The following is an 18,887-nucleotide window of genomic DNA, read 5'->3' as shown; positions in this document are numbered from 1 at the left end:
CGGAAGGAGTCGCATGGGCACAGAGACTGGCACCAGGACCAGGAGCAGGACCATGACAATATTTACACGTTTTCGCAGTTCATCGTTTGATAGCTGCCATGGAACATGGAGCAGCAAGACACACAGCAGAGCAGACACCACAACGGTCGGACCTCGATTACAGCAACAGCAGCAGCAACAGCAGCATGTGCACGGCCCGGATCGAACAAGCAGACTCGAATGGGGTGGGGTGTTGCGGGGTGGTATGACAACTGGCTAAATCCTCTGCCAGCATTCGTCGCCAATCAGCAGTTGAGAACTTTCAGATATTCGCTTTCAAATGCACTACCTGGAGGGAGAGAGAGAGAGGACCCACGACATGTGGAAATCGCAAAAGATTCAAACTATTTTTGAGCAGCAGGCACAGGAGTGGAGTGGAGTGGAGTGGGGACACACACAGAGCAGCGGAGACTCTCCAGACAATGGGAGAGACTGGTCGCCAGCTGCACTTTGATTTAATCTTACACTGCGGACAAAGCTTCGAGCTGCGCTTCGAACTCAAACAAAATCGAGTTCGAAGCGAACAGCGTCTATGCATGCATAGCCATAGGTACAACACATACTTACATATGTTTATGCACAGTTTTTACACCAAGAATTTTAAATATTTGCATTCATTTATGGAATATTTTCCTTGCTGTTGTCGTTCTCTTCTTTTTCGCAGTGTAGAGAAAACATTTCCTTCTGTCTTCCATCGAAGCCCCGTTCCAAGTTTCTTGGATAAACATCAAAATTGTTGAAATGTTTGTAGCTTTGAGTCGCGTGCCCGCTCAGCATTATACAAAAGCAGCAACGGGAGTACGCACATACATATGTACATATATGTATGTATGCCAGGTAAGCTTACAAAGGAGAGAGCAAAAAGCAGATCACGAGAGCGAGCGTCAAGCAAAGACAGCAGAAACTGTTATAATGTAAACCAAAACTGTTATATCTGTGCTGAATAAATCCCCAATTCCACTTAAACTTTTATATATTGGCTGAACCGTTACACATGAGCATATGTACATATGTACTTGCATATTTATAAATTGTGTGAAAACGAATAATTTGTTGAGAATCTTCTTCCGATTTGATGGTTCTTATTGGTCATCCGCTTGCCTCTTCCTTTCAGTTGCTCCCTCCGACTCCTGCTGCTGCTCGCTTTGGGCAGATATTCCCGGCAGCTCAACGTTCTCGGGATCAGTGTGTGTGGGCCACGAGCTGGCGCTCAGGTTCAGGTCGGAGTAGAAAATCAAACGGGAGGAGGACATGGACACGCGATAGGAGCGCTCTGCGGCTACGCGGATGCCCCGCACGGAGGTGGACTTCACCAGCGTGGTGTTCGGCTTGATGCAGTACTTGCCCTGCCGCTCGCCCCGCTCGCTGGCGACTGTGTCCGTGCGCAGGTAGTTGGCGCCCGCCTCGGTGATCACACACAGATCGATGTTCGAGCCGGAGCCCAGGTCATTGAGGACGCCCGCCGTGATGGCCTCGCGCACCAGCTGCTTGGCCTGCTCCTGGTCGAGATCCGGCTTCCAGCCATGCTCCAGCACGGACATGGCGGCCAGTGTGCCCGATCCCATGGCCGCGTACGGCAGCTTGTCGTTGGAGCCGCACGGATAGATGCAGTAGATCTGCGGCCCCCTCCTGTCCACGCCGCCCATGACCAATGCGGCCCCGATGTGCCCCTGGTAGCGGAAGAGGGTGCGGCGCAGCATTATGCTGGCACACACCACCGGCACCTGTCGGTCCGTGTTCAGCTGGTGCAGATCCAGCTCGGATGAGGTCAACATGGTCATCATTTCGGTGTCGGCCGCAGTGCCAGCGCCACAGCAGCTAATGGAAATGGAAATGGAGTGGGGTTAGAGCGAGGAGCCACAGTGGGGCGCATCTCTCGGGCGACACTCACTAGATGTGCTGCTGCAAGTGGTGAATCTTGGAGCAGTTCTTGTCGGACACAATGGGACCCTCGGTGGCTCGCGTGTCGGCGCCCAGGATAACGCCATCCCGATAGGTGATGCCCACAATGGAGGTGCCGGTGCGCACAGCCTTCGGCGGCTGAAAGCCCTCAGCCAAAAGCTTTGCATTGCTGTGTGAACAATTTTAGTCTCTCTCTCTCTCTCTCTCTCTCTTTCCTCTCTGTTTGCTCCCCTCCTTCGCTTACCGTCGGCAGTTGATGAAGCTAAAACCGCTGCGTGGCCCAAGATCGCGAGCTTTGCGCTGACCCTGGATCGATGTCTGAGCTAGCGGCAGCATTGCGAAAACTAAAATAAATGCGAATGAAATTTTGTAACGTTACTTGTGGCTTGATTGTGAATTTGATTCTAAATGGGGTATGCCAGAGGTTCCTTTGATTTCACATTAAAGAAAATAACAAAAAGGTTAAACAAGTTCCGTGTATTCACGTTTACAGTTACCTTACGCCACTGCAGTACTCTCTCTCTGCAGTCACTCTCCCTCTCTCTCTCTCCCTTTAGCTGCAGTCACAGGCGTCGCGACGCTTACGCACTGATTTCTTGTGTTCTCTTGCTTGCATTAACGGAGAGTGGAGAAGTGGAGAGTGCAGAAAGGGAGAGTGGAGAGGTGGATCGTAGAAATGTTGTTTCGGGCTGCAAGCAGCACGACCAGCAGATTCATTCATTGTTTGGTTCGCATTTCAAATGCCAAGCAATTTGACAGCGCCTAATTGGATGTCTTCCAAATATCTTTGTACATACGTATGGATATGCATGTACATATGTACATATGTATAGTGCTTCCTCCGTGTCCGGCACTGTGTGTGTGGTCTTTAGTTTGTCCGACTGACACATGATGTGGACTGGCGAACTGGAACTGTACATATGTGTGTGTGCATGTGTGCACATGTCTGCGTATATCTAAAGGTGCTCTACGCCTCCACCCCGTCCACCGTGCAAGCAAGCAGTGCATACAATGGGACATGCCGAACCATCCATGATGGGAATTTAGTGTGCCAAGTGGAGAGTGGAGACCGGAGCGTGGGGAGTGGGGAGGCATGACAAGGGGCACATGTCGCACAAATCAATTAGCATTAATTAGAATCCAATTATATTTTAATCAACATTTGGCCAAAGACGAGAAAGCCAGCACATGCAGAGAGCGAGAGAGTTGCAGAGCGACGACACGGACACAGCGGCGAGAGTTGTGATTGCGGATGCGGAGGCGGTTGCCAGGCTACCAGTTGCAACTTGCAAATCGTGTAACAAACTTTTTATGCAACTTAATTGCGTGGGTGCCGTGCCGTGCAGCTGCAGCCGCACAATTCTCCAGTCCGATTGCCACACAGAACCAGACCCAGACCCGACCCGACCCGACTGTGTGGCCTGGAAGTTTGTCTTGGCAATTTCGGACCGCACCGAAAAGGAAACTTTTTTCCGGCAAAATGCAAATGCAGCAGCAGCAGCAGCAGCACAAACAATTTCCTTGCCCGGACTATCCTTTCCTTTTTTTGGTGTTTGCTTTGTGAATATTTTGGAAGATTTTGGCATGCGGACAGCTGATTAATCCGAACGCAGAGATATGAGAGCCAACCTGAGGCCAAGACAAAGGCAAAGACAAATGCTAAATGCAACCGATTGCTGCCAGGCAGGCCTACAAACTGAAGAAACTAATCAAAAGTTGGCCATCAATTTGTTTGGTTCATTCCCCCCGCCCCACCCCGCCCCACGCCGTTTTGTTAACAGCAATTGGAAAAGTTTGCAAAGCGAAACCCACAGATTCCGCAAGTTCATCTTTTGCCCGTCTGTCCCTTTTTTTTCTACACAAACATAATGATGGGTCGAAGGGGGGTGGGGGAGTGCGGGTTGCGGGTTGCGCCCTTAACTGATTGAAAGATTAAAAATTAATAAGATTATAAAGCGACTTTCGGGGCTCAGCTCTCCGACAGTTGATATTTATTTGGGTTCGAATGTCAAACAGAGTGTTTTAGGGTCGGGTCCATCAAACTTAAATCACATGAATTAATTAGCTATGCGAATGGCCAACCCACACACACACACACACGCACACGCGGCGGCAGCCCGTCCGCTACTCTCGCACAGCAAGCACTTTTTGTGTGGATTTCATGTGCACTTTTGTGTGGATTTTGTGTGGATTTCGTGTGTGTGCAAGTGGGCTTTGTTGGATCCACTCCACGCGGTATCTGTGCTCGCATTATCCCGCTATTATCCGGCTCTCTATCTCTCTCTTCTATTTACGTTATTTTGCTTCCTCTCTCCTATCTTTTTTGTCCATTTCCTCTGCCACTCTCATCGATTCATTGGCCAGCTCTCGGACTCATGTGCCAACTCATGCGTAACCCACTCGGCTGCTGTGTGTGTGTGTGTGGCTCAAGAGAATGTTCATTATGTGAAATATTTCATTGCATTTGATGAAAGCTTCAACTTTTGCGGCAAAAAGGCGAATCATGCACTGCATTTTTGTCCTGCTGCCGCCTGCCTGTCATGTCATGTCCGGTGCCTGCAACTACCTCCCACCTCCCACCCCTCTCCCACCATCCACCTTCCACCACACGCACGACATCCTGCTGATGGCTTTGACTCTTTGCCGCACGGCACACATCCATCGTCCGGATGTGGAGTCTGAGTAAACAAACAAACACACGAACACGAACACACACACGAACACAAATACTTGTGTACTGCTGAGTGGCGTGGAGCGAGCGGGCGGGGGGGGTGATGCTCTGCTTTGATGCTCTCATGCTGTGTGGAGAATAGGGTGGTGGGTGGCGGGTGGCGAGGGGCTTAAGTGGTTCCGGTATTTCCCAGCGGTTGTCCAGTGACCGCTCTCGCTGCAGCGCTCTGAGCTGCCTGTCCTCTGTGGTAGTGTCGCTGCCCAGCGGGCAAAATGTCGGCGAGCTGCAAAAGGGCTCCCCCTTTGCACGCCTTTGTGCAAAAACTCATTTGGCTAGATGCGAGGGGGGATTGCATTTATGGCTAAAGCTGGCGTTGGCCCTGGCAACGTGATCCGGCAAGCGGGCTCACATGAAAAAGTCAGTTCTCGCAGCTAATTAAGCGAACATTTAATTTCAGTTGTGCATGCAGGGGGTGGGACAGGATACCTGCCCGGGTCCTTTGTGGATTAGTCAACGTTAAAGCGAGAAGTGATAAGCAGGCAATTAAATGGAAGACAAACCGCCAACTCCCCGCAGCTGGAACGCTCATCCGATGGGGCCAACCCGTGCCGAGTCAATGATTCGGAAGCGCCGAACTCTGCAGCCACTTCAAACCCAAAAGAGAGGAGCAGCAGCAGCAGCAGATGGAGCTTAGAGTGGAAGTTGAGTCGTCTCCCTGCTGGCCACATAATTCAATTAGTTATTGCCGAGCTTATTCCGCTTGGCTGCTGCTGCTTGGGGAATGTGCAACATGTGTGGAGTTGGCTGCAGCTGGAGTACTCATCCATACAATAACTGCCAGAGCATTGCACATAAAATGTGTTCAGTGTAGGAACTGCAGCAGCACCCTGTGCACAACGCCTTGCAAACTGCGTGTTAATTAAATTCAATGGCAGCCGCCGCTCTCGCTCGCTCCACACACCATTCCCACTCCCATTCCCATTCCATTGCTGCTGTCGCTGCTGTTGTTCTTCGCTTCGCTTCGCCATTCTTCGCCGTGCACTTTGTACTCTTTTTTGTCCCCCCCCCCCACTCCACGCGCATGAAAAGTTTTGTGGCGAACTTCCCCGCCGCCCAACGTCTTCGTATGACTTCGTTCAGCTGTAGCTGTAGCTATACGTGTGTGTGTGTGTCTGTGTGTAGGTGCGAACTGCACGTCTTTAGTGCATCGGAGTGCGAATGCGGGCAAGGTACGAACGCGGGTGGGTGCGGGGGAGTTGGTGGTGCGGCTTGGGGTGCTTATGACTTAATAAATACTCCCCAGTTGGCGCAATGTGGCTGGCAATTTAATAACAAAAGCAAAACGGCATTGCAATACGTAAAATGTGAAGGCAGGCAAGCAGCAACAGCAAGCAGCAAGCAGCAGGTGAAGCAGTGGGGAGCAGCTAGAGCAGGTGAAGCAGTGTGTGAGCACGGGAAGCAGTTGCAGCTGTGGCAGTTCGCTGGCAGTTCGGATGCTGTTTGTGATTTACTCCACCACCCTGCACACCCAACATTTACTTGTTGAACAAAAATCAGTTACAGCTTGCAGCAGCTTTGCGAAGTTGATTAAAATAAACGACTTGCCGCGAAGTTATTTGAAAGTCGAAAGGCATCAGGCCCGCCCACAGCCTCAAGCAGTGCGAACTCAGCCTCCAAGCGGAAAGCTCCTCAGTGGGCCATCTCCTGGCCCGCACACTCCACATGGAGATGCAAAAGAAAACGGGAAAACGTTGCTCCTTCAATGTTTTCCTTTCGTTTGTTTATTTCATCATATTTCCGACCTTTTTTCGATGTGGAATCCCAAAGGTTCATAATTATCCGTGGGCTCGTTCCATCATCATCGTCTTGCGGTGTCACTCGCAGCCTCCCAAGCCGAGCCCAAGGCACGGGGCAGGAATTACATAAATTTGCGGGTGTAAAGGGGGGCCCTGGCGTCTCCTTGGCGCCTCCTTGGCTAATGGTGTAAATGGTGCGCAGCCTCTGCTAAATATCCGTTCTATCAAATTCAATTAAAGTTGACATGGGTCCACAGCTCTCTCTCCCTCTCCCTCCCCCTCTCCCTCTCTCTGCCTCGTCCGTGGCTGTATTCAATTTTGCTTCTCTCTTTTTTGTTGATTCAATTTGCAACGACAAACACACGTGTCGGCCAGCAAATCAAAGGAAATGCTTCCCTGATCCGACAGCAGCTGGAGGGGAGTCAGGCTCAAGCGTGTGGCGATTGCAGTCCATGTGCGCCACAAAGTGGCCAACGCCCGAGACTCCCCCAGCACTAAGACACGGGGACTCTGCCTGGAGCGAGGCTGAAAGGTTTGACCTGCCACGAGGCTTTTCACTTTTATGTTGCACCCTCCTCAGCCGCCGCCTCTCTTGTGTGTCTGTCCGTCCGTCTTTTTGGGCAATTGTGGCGCTGTGTTTCCTCAAATTAAAATACACACAGAGGGGGAGACAGGCGGAGGGAGCGCAGCAGCAGTTGGGGGGAGAAGAAAGGGAAAAATTTGCAACTTGCCTCAGCCACAGAGCCATAGCCGGTTGCAGGTTGCTGGTTGCTGAGTCCGAGACCGAGTCCGAGTCCGAGTCCGAGTCCTGCCTGTGCTGATCGGGGTCATGGCTCTCCTCCTCCCCCCTCCTCTGCCCAGGGCACTGCTTTGCCCTGCTGCTGCTCGCTGAGTGTAAATTTGCTCGTTAAATTTGTTGGCACTCTCGACTAATTTGCACTTGCAACGCAATGGTCTGACCCGCCACTTCTTGTTGCACAGCAGAGCGGTAGGGGGTGTGGGGTGGGGGGAAGATGGGGTGGTGGCAGCGGCAGGAAGTGAACTGCTTTGCATCTGGCTAATTGAAAAGACGACGGCCGGCAGCTCGGGCAGGCCAGGAAGCTCAGTTTCAAGTTTCAAGTTTCAAGTTTCGAGCTCAGGAATGTACATACATAATGTGTACATATGTACGTACATAATGTATACATATATACATATACATATGTATAAATATGTAAATGTATGTACGGGCATTCTCGGGCAAATCATGCGAATGCGAATGCGAATGTTAATCAAATCAAATCAAATCAAATCATTTGGCAGGACAAGTTCTGCCTCGTTCTCGATGCCAATCCTCCGGGATATCCAATCCTCCTGCAAGCAGCCTCGAGGCCATTATGTGTCCACAGGTAAGCGAACATCTCCGACGGGCAGGGGAGGGTGAAAGCACTGGCAGAAAAATGTAACCAAAAAATGAAAGCAAAATCGCAGCTGGAAGCTAATTGAGAGGGGGAAATCTTGAGAGTAGTTTTTTGCTCATATTTATGTAATATTTAAAGCCTCAATTTCGCAGCAAAACTCCGAAATGATCCCCAAAATAATTCCCACAAAATTCATGCCAGAAAATCTCAACTTTAATCTCTGCTCCCTGCTCTTGGCTCCCTGCTCTTGGCTCTTGGCTGCTGTGTGGACGCAGTTTCAGTTGAAGAATTTGCCCAAATATTTTCTCTTAGTGCTGAGAGTGCCACTGGCTCTGCCTGTCCTCTCTGCCGCTCCCTCCCGCTCTCCCTCTGGGGCTAGTGGCAAGGAAATATGAATAATTGGCCCGCATTCACTTGCATTGTTGTTCGGCTGTTGTTTGGGCAAAATCAGTTGGCTGATTAATCGCACGAGCTCCATTCATAGGCCGGGCCATAAACCTCAGGTTCGAATGCGGCAAGGGGGCGGCTGTGGCTGTGGCAGAGTCCTGACTGATTGATGGTCGGGCATATTCAGTCGATAAATGCGAAATGAATGCAGCCACACAAGAGCTTAGAGAGTGTGCAAAAGTTGTGTGCGGGAGAGCGGAGTGGGGGGAGGCGGCAACCTGAACCTGCAGGATTACAAAGCCCCCCATTCCAGAACAGTGGCTGCCAGGAAGCTGGCAGGACTCTCGACTTTGGCTCATTATTATGCAGCTCATGAGTCTCGTTAGTGGCAAAGTTATATGAGCATACATCAGCATGCCGCACAACTTTGCAACACCAGCAGCAGGATGGCAGGCGGCATGGCAACAGCAGTGGACAGCGGGGGGGCAGGTGGCGGGGTAGCTGCTGCTGCACAGCGGAAAGTGTTAAGCACAATGAAGTAAACGCTGCCAACTTCTGACACGACTCAGTACAAGGAGGAGGAGCGGCACTCAAGCTCAGCCTCAAGCCCCGAAAACTACAAACCCAAAAGCCACACGGGGAACGCCAAGCACAAGCGAAAGCCAAAGCCAACGCCAAAGCCAAAGCCCATCCCAGTGTCAAACTAAAACCGTAAATGCTGCCTGGCGCTGTGCTGCCGCTGCCGCTGCAAAGCTTTTCTGAATTCGCCGCAGCAATGGTTCGGCCGTGGCGAAGGCGAAAACGAAGACAAAGACGAAGACGAAACACAGATGCCCATGGCTTGGCTTCGGTTTGTTTTGGGTTTTTTGTTTGTGGCAAATCGACGATGATTGCCCTCCCCTCTTAGCACCCGCTAGCACCACAATAACTGCTCCAAACTCCACTTTGCGCGGTGTGCAAACAGAGGGGAGTCCCGCATAAATAGCAACCGAAATGGCAATTCTTTGCCATCTCGATTGGCTGGACAACTGGCGGAGCGGAGCTGCTGCTGACCTTATCAATTATCAATTTCGTGGCAATACAACATAAGTTATGGCTATTCCGGGGCAGTTTCCACTTGCCTCCTGCCTGCCTGGCTGCCTGGCTGGCTGGCTGGCTGGCTAATGGCGCTGAAATGAAGTCGCCGAAAGCCGCGCCAGAACTGCGCCAGACACTGAGTGATTTGTGGGTGCTGCGGTGGCGAGGTGGCAAGTATATGAAATTGATGAACTTGATTTATGGCACAAACATATTTCCTCATCTTTTGCCATTAGCTGTCCAAGTGCGAAGTGCAACTTTTAGGGCGAATTCCCCACTGCCTTGCACCCCCTGCCGCCTTCCCTGAATGCTGCTGCAACAGCAGTTGGTCGGCAAAATGCCTCCCTGGAGTGCAGTTGGCAAATTGCAGGGAAAACGTCGCTGGGAATGTGCTGCCAACTGGCCACTGGCCACTGGGGCGCAGCTGAGTTGAAGTTGGTCCGTTGTGGCCACTCAATTTCGGTGTTGGCCAGCAGCATGCACGGCGCAAAAAGGAGCACAGCGCGAGGGTGGGGCAGAGCGCAAACATTTACACCTCTGGCAGCAGCAGCAGCAGCAGCGGCGGCAGCGGCAGCGGCAGCGGCACTTTGGCCCTTGGGCCATTTCTCGCAGTGTAACTGACATACAATTAGCAACAAATTGGCGGGGTGGAGACGGAGTGCGGGGGGGCAGGGTGTGCACCTAATTGAAATGACGCCAGCTGCAATTATTTACCATTCTAATTCGAGTCCCACTGCAGCCAGCGGACCCCAAAGGGTGTTTGGGTTGCCTCTGGCTGTGCCTGTGCCTGTGCCTGGGTTTAGGTTTCCATTTCAATCGCATCCACTGGGGAGGATCCACGAAGGATCCTCCTCCTCCTCCTCCTCCTCCTTCTACTATTCAATTAAATTTTCGGCTGCCGCTGCCGCTGCCGAATTGAAATCCAATTGGAAACAAAATCGAGTACAAAACGACATCATCAGCAACATCGACAAACAGCAACATTCAATCGAGCAGTTCAGTCCGCAATTTGCTCTAATGGCCTGCAGGGCAGGCCAATGTCCACCCTCGACCTGGACCTGCACCTCTCCACTCTCCAGTCTCCACTCCACTCCACCCCCGACCATCCATTTCCAGCTGCTGTCAAATTGGCAACAATTTCGACTCGCCACCCCCCTGCAATTTTCGCGTTTAATTAGCTGCAACTGCAACGCGTCTGAACGGGATTCGATGGGATTTGATCCTGGCCCGCATGCAACCGCCTGGCCATTTTCCCGAATTGCGTGAATGCAATTTGTGCAGCCAGCCAGCCAGTCTACCATCAACACCTTTTTTTTATGTTTTCGCCATGCGAAGTTGCGCACCGTCCCCCTCTCCCACACAGTGTCCAATCACCGCATAAATTGCCATTGACAGTTGAGTTTTGCTCTCTCTCTCTCTTCACTCATTCTGCCACCCACTCGCACGCACACTGTCACTCGCTCTCGCATTGTTCCATCGTGTTCCATTTCCACTCACTCTGCCGCCCCGTCGCTCTCCCACTCACAGATTCTGCAGTCTCTCATTCCGCTGCCCACGCACTCTTGCACTCTGCTCTCACATTCTGCTGCCCACTCACTCTCCGATCTGTTATTCTGCCGCCGTCGCTCTTGCGCTCAAGCGCTCTCTCACCGTCTGCCTGCAGGTGTAACTGTAGTTTGTCTCTCTTTCTTTTGTCGCGGATCGTGCGACTTTTTCAAGTGGATTACTCGATTGAAGCTCCGATGAAGCGCAGTTCCATGAAGTTGAACGAAAAGGTGAAATATTGATGCAAGAAGAGGAACCTTTAAGGATCGATTGCAGTAATGTTGGCGCGAACACTGCAAGTGTGCGAGAAAAAGAAAAGACTAAAAAAAGAGCAAAGGGCTGCTTCTTTTTTGTTGCTTTTAATTCCGCATAAAGTTACCCACTGGCGGGCGGGTGGATGGAGTAAAAGCCCCCTACGAAGAGCACCAACTGGAACAGCTCAATATCCTGCCCAAAACTATTCGTAGATAATCCCACTTCCTGTGTGCACTATTTGTACGTGGGATATGTACGTTGTACGTACCCCCCCTCCATGGGTGCTACGATGTGATATTATATTCCCTGGTCACGTAGACGCTTCCAAATTCCAGTTTGTTTGCTGCTTTTGTGCATTTCAAATTGAATCCTCATCACTGTCCACGCTCTCCGCTCTCCACTCTCCACTCTCCACTGTCCATTTGGGTAGAGGGACATGCTGGGTAGTTGTATGTAAAGTGGGCGTGGCAGTGCAGCATTCGGCCTCAAGGCGGGCTGCTATAATCGCTGCAAGTGCGCTCCTCCAGCTTCATTTGTTGCGCCTCGATGCAATGCTCCCCCAGAGTCAACTTCAGTATCGAAAAAGTGTCAAAGTCACAGCCAAGTGGGGAGGGGGGGAATGACTTGGTCCGAGGAGTACGTTTCTCCACAAACATCAAGATAAACAGAGAGAGAGAGAGAGAGTCCCCCCATTGCATGTGCTGGCCGAACTCTGGCACGAAAAGTGGCGTGGCATGTGGCCCACTGACAATGACAGCTGTTCGCTGTGTGAATCGGAAAAGAGATATTGAGGGAGCAGCACATTCGCCTTGGCTATGACATTTCACTTGCTGCACATCCCCCCCACACCCCTCGCATTTTCACTAAATTGACTTTGCCTTCTATCGTTTAGGGTGCCTGCCCGCCCCAACCATCTCTCGTCTCGTCTCTGAGTGCAGCAATTTTTTATGCTCCGTTGGGCAGCAGCAGCAGCAGCAGCAGCAGAGGAAACACCTCTACGTTCGCCCTCGAAGATCCATTTCGGTGGCAGACGGCAGCCACTCTCGACTGCAAGACGAAGACGGAGAAGAGCGAGAGAGAGAGAGTGGTAGAGAGAGGAGTGCGAGAGAGAGTGGCAAAGAGCGGGATGGGATTGGGTGTGATTGCAATCTATAAATATCTAAAAACCCATAAAACTCAGCTGGAAGTGGGGCGAAAGGGTTCTTTGGCAGCTGGCAAAACAGATGGAAAGGGAGAGCAAATGTCATCATTGGAACAGGTGAAAGGAGCGAGAAGCGTGGAGCAGGGGCAGTGGCAGTGCCAGCGAAGGGCACACTTTGTGCCTATCCAAAAGCTGACATGCGGTTGACTTTCAATTTAACCAGAAGAAAGTGCTGCACAACGCGAAAAGAAAATAAATAAATAAAAATAAAAATATTAAGAGAATTTTTGATGTAGTGAAATTATTATTAAAGAATTTCCTCTAAATGTTTAGTTTGTGGCACAAAAGAAACTTCCGAAAACGAATAATTTCGAGTGTAGGATCTAGAAAATGGATTTTTGGATTTGGAAAATTGGGAAATGGCAACCAGGGATCGGGCAGGGGCGGGGGGTGTGCTGCGACAATATTTGAGGATGATTGCAGGCTCTCGTCGCCCGTCGCCCGTCTCCCGTCGCCCCTCGCTCTCGGCTTTCGTGTACGTGAACAGCAAATTTATGTGCACAACTGCGATTGATGTCAGCCACCCAGCCAGCAACCAGCACACAGCACACAGCAGACGGCACACGGAAAGCCGAGAGCAACCTTGGGTTGGGCTTTGGCTTTGGGTTTGGGTTTGGGTTTGAGTTTTCCATTGCCAAAATGTCGCTCTGTCAAAGTTTGGCATTGCCAAATGCTCGCTTCACTTCACTCTTCGACCTCCTGCCGCGACTCCTGTCTCCTGTGCAGCTCTGGTTGGTGCACCCATAAAAGTCTGTTGCATAAACCAATATCGCATTTGCTCTACGCTGCCACCAAGTGCAGCAAGTGCGGTGCGGGGTGGGGGCTAGATTCTGTCAACGCAAACTTCTTCGATCCGTTGGGGTGGAGTTCAATCGTTTGCTGATAACGTAAACCGCTTTGATTTTTATTTAACTGCACATCTCTCCTGCTCCTGCTCCTGCTCTACCCCCACTCCCCGCACCAGCAGTTGACATTTAATGGCAACTTGTGGAGGATTTTCGATTCCTTTTTTGTGGCTGGCGAATTTTTGTTGCAATTTTCTGCGGTTTTTTCCAATTTTACCCAATTTCACAATTTCACAATTTTTGCAGAAACATTTTCCATTTGCCTTCACTTATTGCATTTATTTATTTTGTGCGATGCTCCGCGCCCCCTCCCCACCGCTGACTCTACTTCCAAGCATTCCTTTCCTCTCTGTTCTGCGTTCTCTGTTCCGCGTTCTCTGTGCCGCGCTCTTTGTCCCACGCGCGCTCTCCCGCTCTCCCACTCTCCCACTCTCCCACTCTCGACCTTTCTTCCGTTATTTGTTTGCCTTTTCGGTTCTTGTGCTCTTCTGCCTTCTGCCTTTTGCCTTTTGCCGTTGAACGAGTGAAATTGATAATTTATAAAATGGCAAACAAGAAAAGAAAAACCATTTGGCTTTTCCAGCAGCAGCAGCAGCAGCGGCGGCAGCAGCGGCAGCGGCGGCAGGATCCCACCCTCCCGCTGAGCTGTGTGCAACACATTTTGCCGCGTTTGCCTCATGAAATATTTGGCAAGTTTCGGCCGTTACCTTCACTTGATAGAAAGCATCCTGCGGCATCCCTGTCTGGGGGCCCTGCCGTCGGCCACTTTGTGCTCCCCCCGCCCCTACCCACTACTGCCCTCTGGCATCCATTAAATTATGCAAAATACACAAACACACACTCACACACACACACTCACTCGAAAGTAGGAAATTTCTCTGCTTCTTATTCGCTTTTTTGTCTTTGCTTTTTTTTTCAGTGGGAGAGAGGGAGAGTTGCGGTTTGAATCAGCTGCTTGCAAGCTTGCTACCCTGTAAGGAAATTGTGTACCCAAAATTACCAACCAAAATGACCAAAACAAAACAAACATTGAGCAACATAAAACAATTACCAACATCTTCCAGTGCCTAAGAATATTTATTTCTTAGAGCTCTTGCTGTGCGCATATTTTGCACATTTCTTGAACATATTTTATTATTTTGAAGCATATTTTTGGTGCATAATTTTCAAAACCATTTTGCTGGCTGCAAGAAACTCTTGTGGCAGGAAATGCTGCTGGATTCTCTTGAGATTATTCAATGTTCCAATATTTTTTAATGTTTTCTGTTTCATATTTTCTGCCCACCTTTTCCTTCCAATATTTACTCAACTATTTTTCAGGGTATCCCAAACTTTGTCCTTCGCCACTCACTGAGTTTTTCTCTTGTTTTTGTTCTTGTTTCCATTTTTGTTGTTGTTTTTTGTGTGCTGTTTTTAAGGATATATATTTTGCACTTGGCTGTTGCTTTTACTTAACCAACTGAAGCGTGGCAGCAGCCCCAGCCCCAGCCCCCCCAGTGCCCCCTGGCTCCACCCACAGCTCTACCCCTTCTGCCCCACCGCCCACCAGCTACACGTATTTATTTGGCGCTTCGCTGCTTTTGTTTTATTGAAATTTATGATTTCTGACACAGAATTTATGTTGCTTTGCATTCGGGAGTGTGCGGGCGCATAAAATGAACCTCAAACACTCGTAAAATGCTCGCCCCTCGCCAGTCCCTGCCCTCAGCGCCACTCAGTGCCCAGCTTCAGCGCTGTGGAACTGGGGAGGAAGTGTCCCGTCCCTCAGTGCGAGCTCCCCCCCAGCCTGCAGCTGGTATTTGTATCTGTGTCTGTATCTGTGTCTGTGTCCCTCTTTGCTGTGCTCGCAGCTGGCCCACTGCTCGTCACTTATTTAATTCGCACAAATATGGAAAAATTCCATTTTTTATGATATTTTCTTGTGTGGTTCTCCCCCCCTCCCGGTATTGATATTTCGCACTCGCTTACACAAATAAAGGGCAACCACAGACAGCAGCAAAGGAAATTGCAGTGCAAATTGCTGGAAAGAAACTCGGAGAAAGGAACCAAAACATCATTAAACAGCCAGAAGAATCCTCTATCAGCAAGTACCAATAGAGAATAGAAGCCCTTCCTCCCCGATTGGAGCAGAGTCAAGGCCCAACACGAAGGTGGAGCGAAGCTTTGGCACTTCCCTTGCCGAGTTCGTGTTTATATTTGGCGGAGTGAGTGGAAACAAGGCCACAGCCCACAGCCCACAGCCCACACACAGCTCATGGCTCATGGCTCATGGCTCTGAGTGGAGGGAGGAGGCGAAGGCTGCTGCCACACATTCATCCTTGCACATCCTGCCACACACACACACACACTCAGCTCAAATAATCCCCAAAAGATGAAAATTGTGCACAATTTGTGTGTTGGTTTCACTGATTAAGGATGGCTTACTGGCTGCCTGGCTGGCCTCCTCCGTTCTCCTGCTGCATCCAACCGGGGAAATCTCTCGAAAACCCAAAGAGATGAATGGACCAGCACGGAACAGAGCAGAACATCTAATATGTGCGAAATTTATCAGCCCCAATGCACACACACACAAGCAGACAGACAGACAGAGAGACAGACAGACAGACGCTTAGCCTGCCTGGAACTAGGACCAGGCCTAGGCCCAGGTTGAAGGCAAACGGCATGGAAAATCGCAATAATACTTTTTGGCTTTCAGCTTGACGCTGCCTCCGAGGCCAGGGGGGGGGCATGCTCCAATTATGCCGAGCCATGGCAGCAGGCCAGCCGCAGACCAGCCCCAAATCGAAGCTCTCCTCTCGTGCGGTTGCAGTTGCAGTTGCCGAATTCTCAACTGAGTATCTGGCCCTATGTATATTTGTCGTTATGCTTGTGGGTTAGGTTACAGTAAGAGTTTTGGGGATTAAGTTGTACAGTGCGTGTGGGAACGAGTGCGCTACTCGCTACTCGCTGCTGCTACTCGCTGCTCTCCTCCTCTGTGGTCTCGTTGCGTTGTCCGTTTGTGCATTTGCTTCGTGGTTCGTGGCTTTGTGGGTCGTTGGTGGATTCAGCAGCCGATCACCTGCAGGTAGCCCTGAATCTGTTCACCCAGCGCACTGCAACACGTCGAGTAAAATGCATTAGTGCAGCTGCAAAAGCGGCAAAAGACAAGCAAGCACTTACCCCAGACTGCCACCAGAGAGGCCTTTGCCATTGGCGGTTGACTTCTTGTAGAGCGCCGCGAGGAGCAGGAGCTGACCGGTGATTAGCAGCTCGCGTTTGCCATAGCTCAGCCAGCCCTTGGCTGTCTCTTGTGGGCCGACCAGCAGCTGCTCGCCACGGAAGAGATCTCGCTCCTGACGCACTTCCTCGCGTTCCCTGCGACTGTCCAAGCGTCGAACTTCGGAACGGTCGCGAGCTGCCTCGCGTTCCTGACGTTCCTCGCGTTCCTCACGCCTGGATGAGTCCACTCGTCGCAAATTGTCTCGCTCGATGCCTGCCTCACGCTCCTCACGTCTTGAATTCTGTCGGAGATCGGCGCGGGATGCATCGCTCTCGATCTGTCGCTGGTCTTCCCTTTCCACTCGTTGCCTGCTCTCCCTGTCAACGGTCTCCACCCTGCGATCGACTTCACGCCTTTCGTCTCTCGCCACTCGACGCTCTTCATCGCGTTCCTCTCGCCGGGCAGTTTCCCGCTGCGCTGAACGCAGCTCATCGCGCTCCTCTCGCCGCTCGTTCTCCCTGCGAAGGCTCGTCTCGCGGCTGTCACGTCTGGATACCGCTCGTCGTCCGCTTTGCAGCTGAACTCGTCGCGTTTCGTCTCGTGCTGCTCGTCGCATGTCCTCTCGGTCGTCCTGGCGCGTGACTTCGTCTCTGTCGCGCGCCTCGCGCTCGCCACGCCTGGACATGTCACGTTCCAGTCCCCTCGAAAGTTCTTGCCTCTCACGTCGCTCCACCACGCGCTCGCCAACCCGATTCTCACGTCGCTCCTCACGCCGTTGCGCCACACGTTCTTCACGACGTTCCGCTGCCCGCACCTCACGGCGTTCCTCTCGTCGAGCCTCTGCTCGCACCTCCCGACGTTCCACTACTCGTTCCTCCCTACGGTCCTCTGCTCGTTCCTCTCGTCGAGCCTCTGCTCGATCCTCCTCTCGTCGTTCCCCTGCTCGCACCTCCCGACGTTCCGCTACTCGTTCCTCCCGTCGCTCCGCTTCACGTTCTTCACGTCGTGCCTCTGCTCGCTCCTCACGATTCTCACGTTCCGCAAGACGCTTGGATTCCCCACGTTCCTCTCGCTGTTCCACTGCTGACATAACGCTGCGTGAGTTTTGTCGCTCAACTCTTCGCAGGTCTGTCCGTCGGACTGTCTCTCGGGTAGCTCTTGCAGCGCGACGACTAGCGGACAAGTCCACACGACTGTCGCGCTCTTCTCGTTCTACTCGATCCTCGCGCCTCTCGTTCGTGGCATCCAATCGTCGTGCTTCGGCTCGCTCCTCACGAGCTTCACGCTGCTGGCTTCCGACGAGTGCTCGAGCCTCCACTCGCTGCGATGCCCGACTGAGCGAGCGCTCCTCCTGCCGCAGCACTCGGTCAGCCTCCAGCCGAACTTTTGTCTCCTCGCGCCGCTCGTCGCGACGATCGTCTCGGGCCGCGGATTGCACAGCGACTCGCCGCTGGCTGCGCTCCGGTTCTTGTCTGTACACCAGCCGCTCGTCGTACTCCTCCAGGCTGCGGTGATCCCAGCGACGGCTGCTGCAGGCGGACGGACCACGCTCACTGCAGGCGGTTCTGCTGTTGGCAAGGGCCAGGCCCAGGCCGCCCAACTGGATGAGCAAGAGCAGGGCGCTCAGCCTCAATCTTCTGGCGTGCACGACCATGGCAAAGGGACTAGAGTTTCCGTTCAGGTACTGTGTTGGCTCCTTGTGGCTGTAGCTGTGGCTGTGGCTGTGGCTCGTTGTACCACCGGCAGGCTGCAGAACTTGACTGAATAACCAAGCGGCGGCAAGTCGTTTTTATAGCCCAAAGTCGGGCTGGGCCCACGCAGTCACTTCCTGCTCGATGAGCTTCAATTTGCTGCCGCTCATTGATTGATTGAATTTCGCTTATCGCACATGTGCACCACTGCACTGCACCACGAAGGGGCGCTGCCAGGCTGCCAGGCTGCCACTTTGCCACTCTGTGCGCAGACTCCACAGCGGCGCTTTTCATGAATGAATCCTTTGGCTGACGTCACTCTAGCAGCTCGTTCTCCGTGTCCCAGCATGACGTCAAGTGCTGGCCATCCCGACTGGAACCAAGGAAGTAAATCGTTGCCCCGCGGCGTGCACACTGCCGATAACTTCAATTCAATCAAAATCAAATTAGAACGCAATGAGCAGGACATTAGCTCAGTGGATGCGCATCTGGCCGTAAAATTGTGCACAGCCTGGAGCAACTGGGACCGAGCGTCTAAGCTGGCTATAAAAGAGAAGCAGCTCCACACGCGCGGCAGACAGTCGACAGTTGGAGCTGGGAGACAGGAGACTGGAGGAGTGTGTGGCTGGCCTCGGAGCCCAACAGCGCCTGGAGTTGCCGCAGATATTGGAGGACCTTGGCCATGGTTTAACCCTAGTTAGGTGCAGTCTTTGAATCCTTCAATCCATCGCTTAATGCTGTTGCGTCGCTGTTGTTTGGGATCGTATTGCCAGCTTCTACTCCTACTCGTCTAGCCACATACCCAACGTACCCGTAACCATAATTAATCCACGCAAATGTATGCAACTTCAACTTAAGCCTAATCGAAACGCGAACCAG

General features: G+C 51.9%; 3 protein-coding genes across 5 annotated transcripts in view; all 3 read right to left on the bottom strand.

Moving 5' to 3' along the window:
* The window catches only part of LOC117894830 (mucin-5AC), a 36,672-nt gene extending 33,072 nt beyond the window's left edge, over positions 1 to 3,600 (bottom strand). Inside the window, exon 1 of the mRNA XM_034802089.1 lies at positions 3,596 to 3,600. The gene's annotated coding sequence lies outside the window, so the exon portion shown is untranslated. The remainder of the gene's footprint in view (positions 1 to 3,595) is intronic.
* LOC117894851 (proteasome subunit beta type-7) lies at positions 1,036 to 2,319 on the bottom strand. The gene is made up of 3 exons (XM_034802110.1): positions 2,186 to 2,319; positions 1,931 to 2,110; positions 1,036 to 1,857 (listed from the first exon to the last, which is right to left on the bottom strand). Exons 1-3 carry the CDS (start codon positions 2,275 to 2,277, stop codon positions 1,122 to 1,124), a joined length of 1,008 nt encoding a protein of 335 aa, XP_034658001.1. The 5' UTR covers positions 2,278 to 2,319; the 3' UTR covers positions 1,036 to 1,121.
* A 12,327-nt stretch (positions 3,601 to 15,927) lies between the features above and the next one.
* LOC117903039 (trichohyalin) lies at positions 15,928 to 18,060 on the bottom strand. Of its 3 annotated transcripts, XM_034814772.1 has the most exons (3): positions 16,826 to 18,060; positions 16,278 to 16,777; positions 15,928 to 16,210 (listed from the first exon to the last, which is right to left on the bottom strand). In XM_034814772.1, the coding sequence occupies exons 1-3, from the start codon at positions 17,969 to 17,971 to the stop codon at positions 16,162 to 16,164; spliced, it is 1,695 nt and encodes a 564-aa protein (XP_034670663.1). In that variant the 5' UTR covers positions 17,972 to 18,060; the 3' UTR covers positions 15,928 to 16,161. The 3 variants fall into 3 exon arrangements, with proteins under 3 accessions (XP_034670663.1, XP_034670661.1, XP_034670662.1); XM_034814770.1 differs by having other exon boundaries at positions 16,278 to 18,060; XM_034814771.1 differs by having other exon boundaries at positions 16,155 to 16,210; positions 16,274 to 18,060.
* Between the last annotated feature and the right edge of the window lie 827 nt (positions 18,061 to 18,887).

Source organism: Drosophila subobscura, chromosome A (assembly GCF_008121235.1).
Source record: "Drosophila subobscura isolate 14011-0131.10 chromosome A, UCBerk_Dsub_1.0, whole genome shotgun sequence".
Classification (NCBI taxonomy): domain Eukaryota; kingdom Metazoa; phylum Arthropoda; class Insecta; order Diptera; family Drosophilidae; genus Drosophila; species Drosophila subobscura.
The sequence above is the reverse complement of the archived record's forward strand: the minus strand, read 5'-3'. Positions and strand labels throughout refer to the sequence as shown.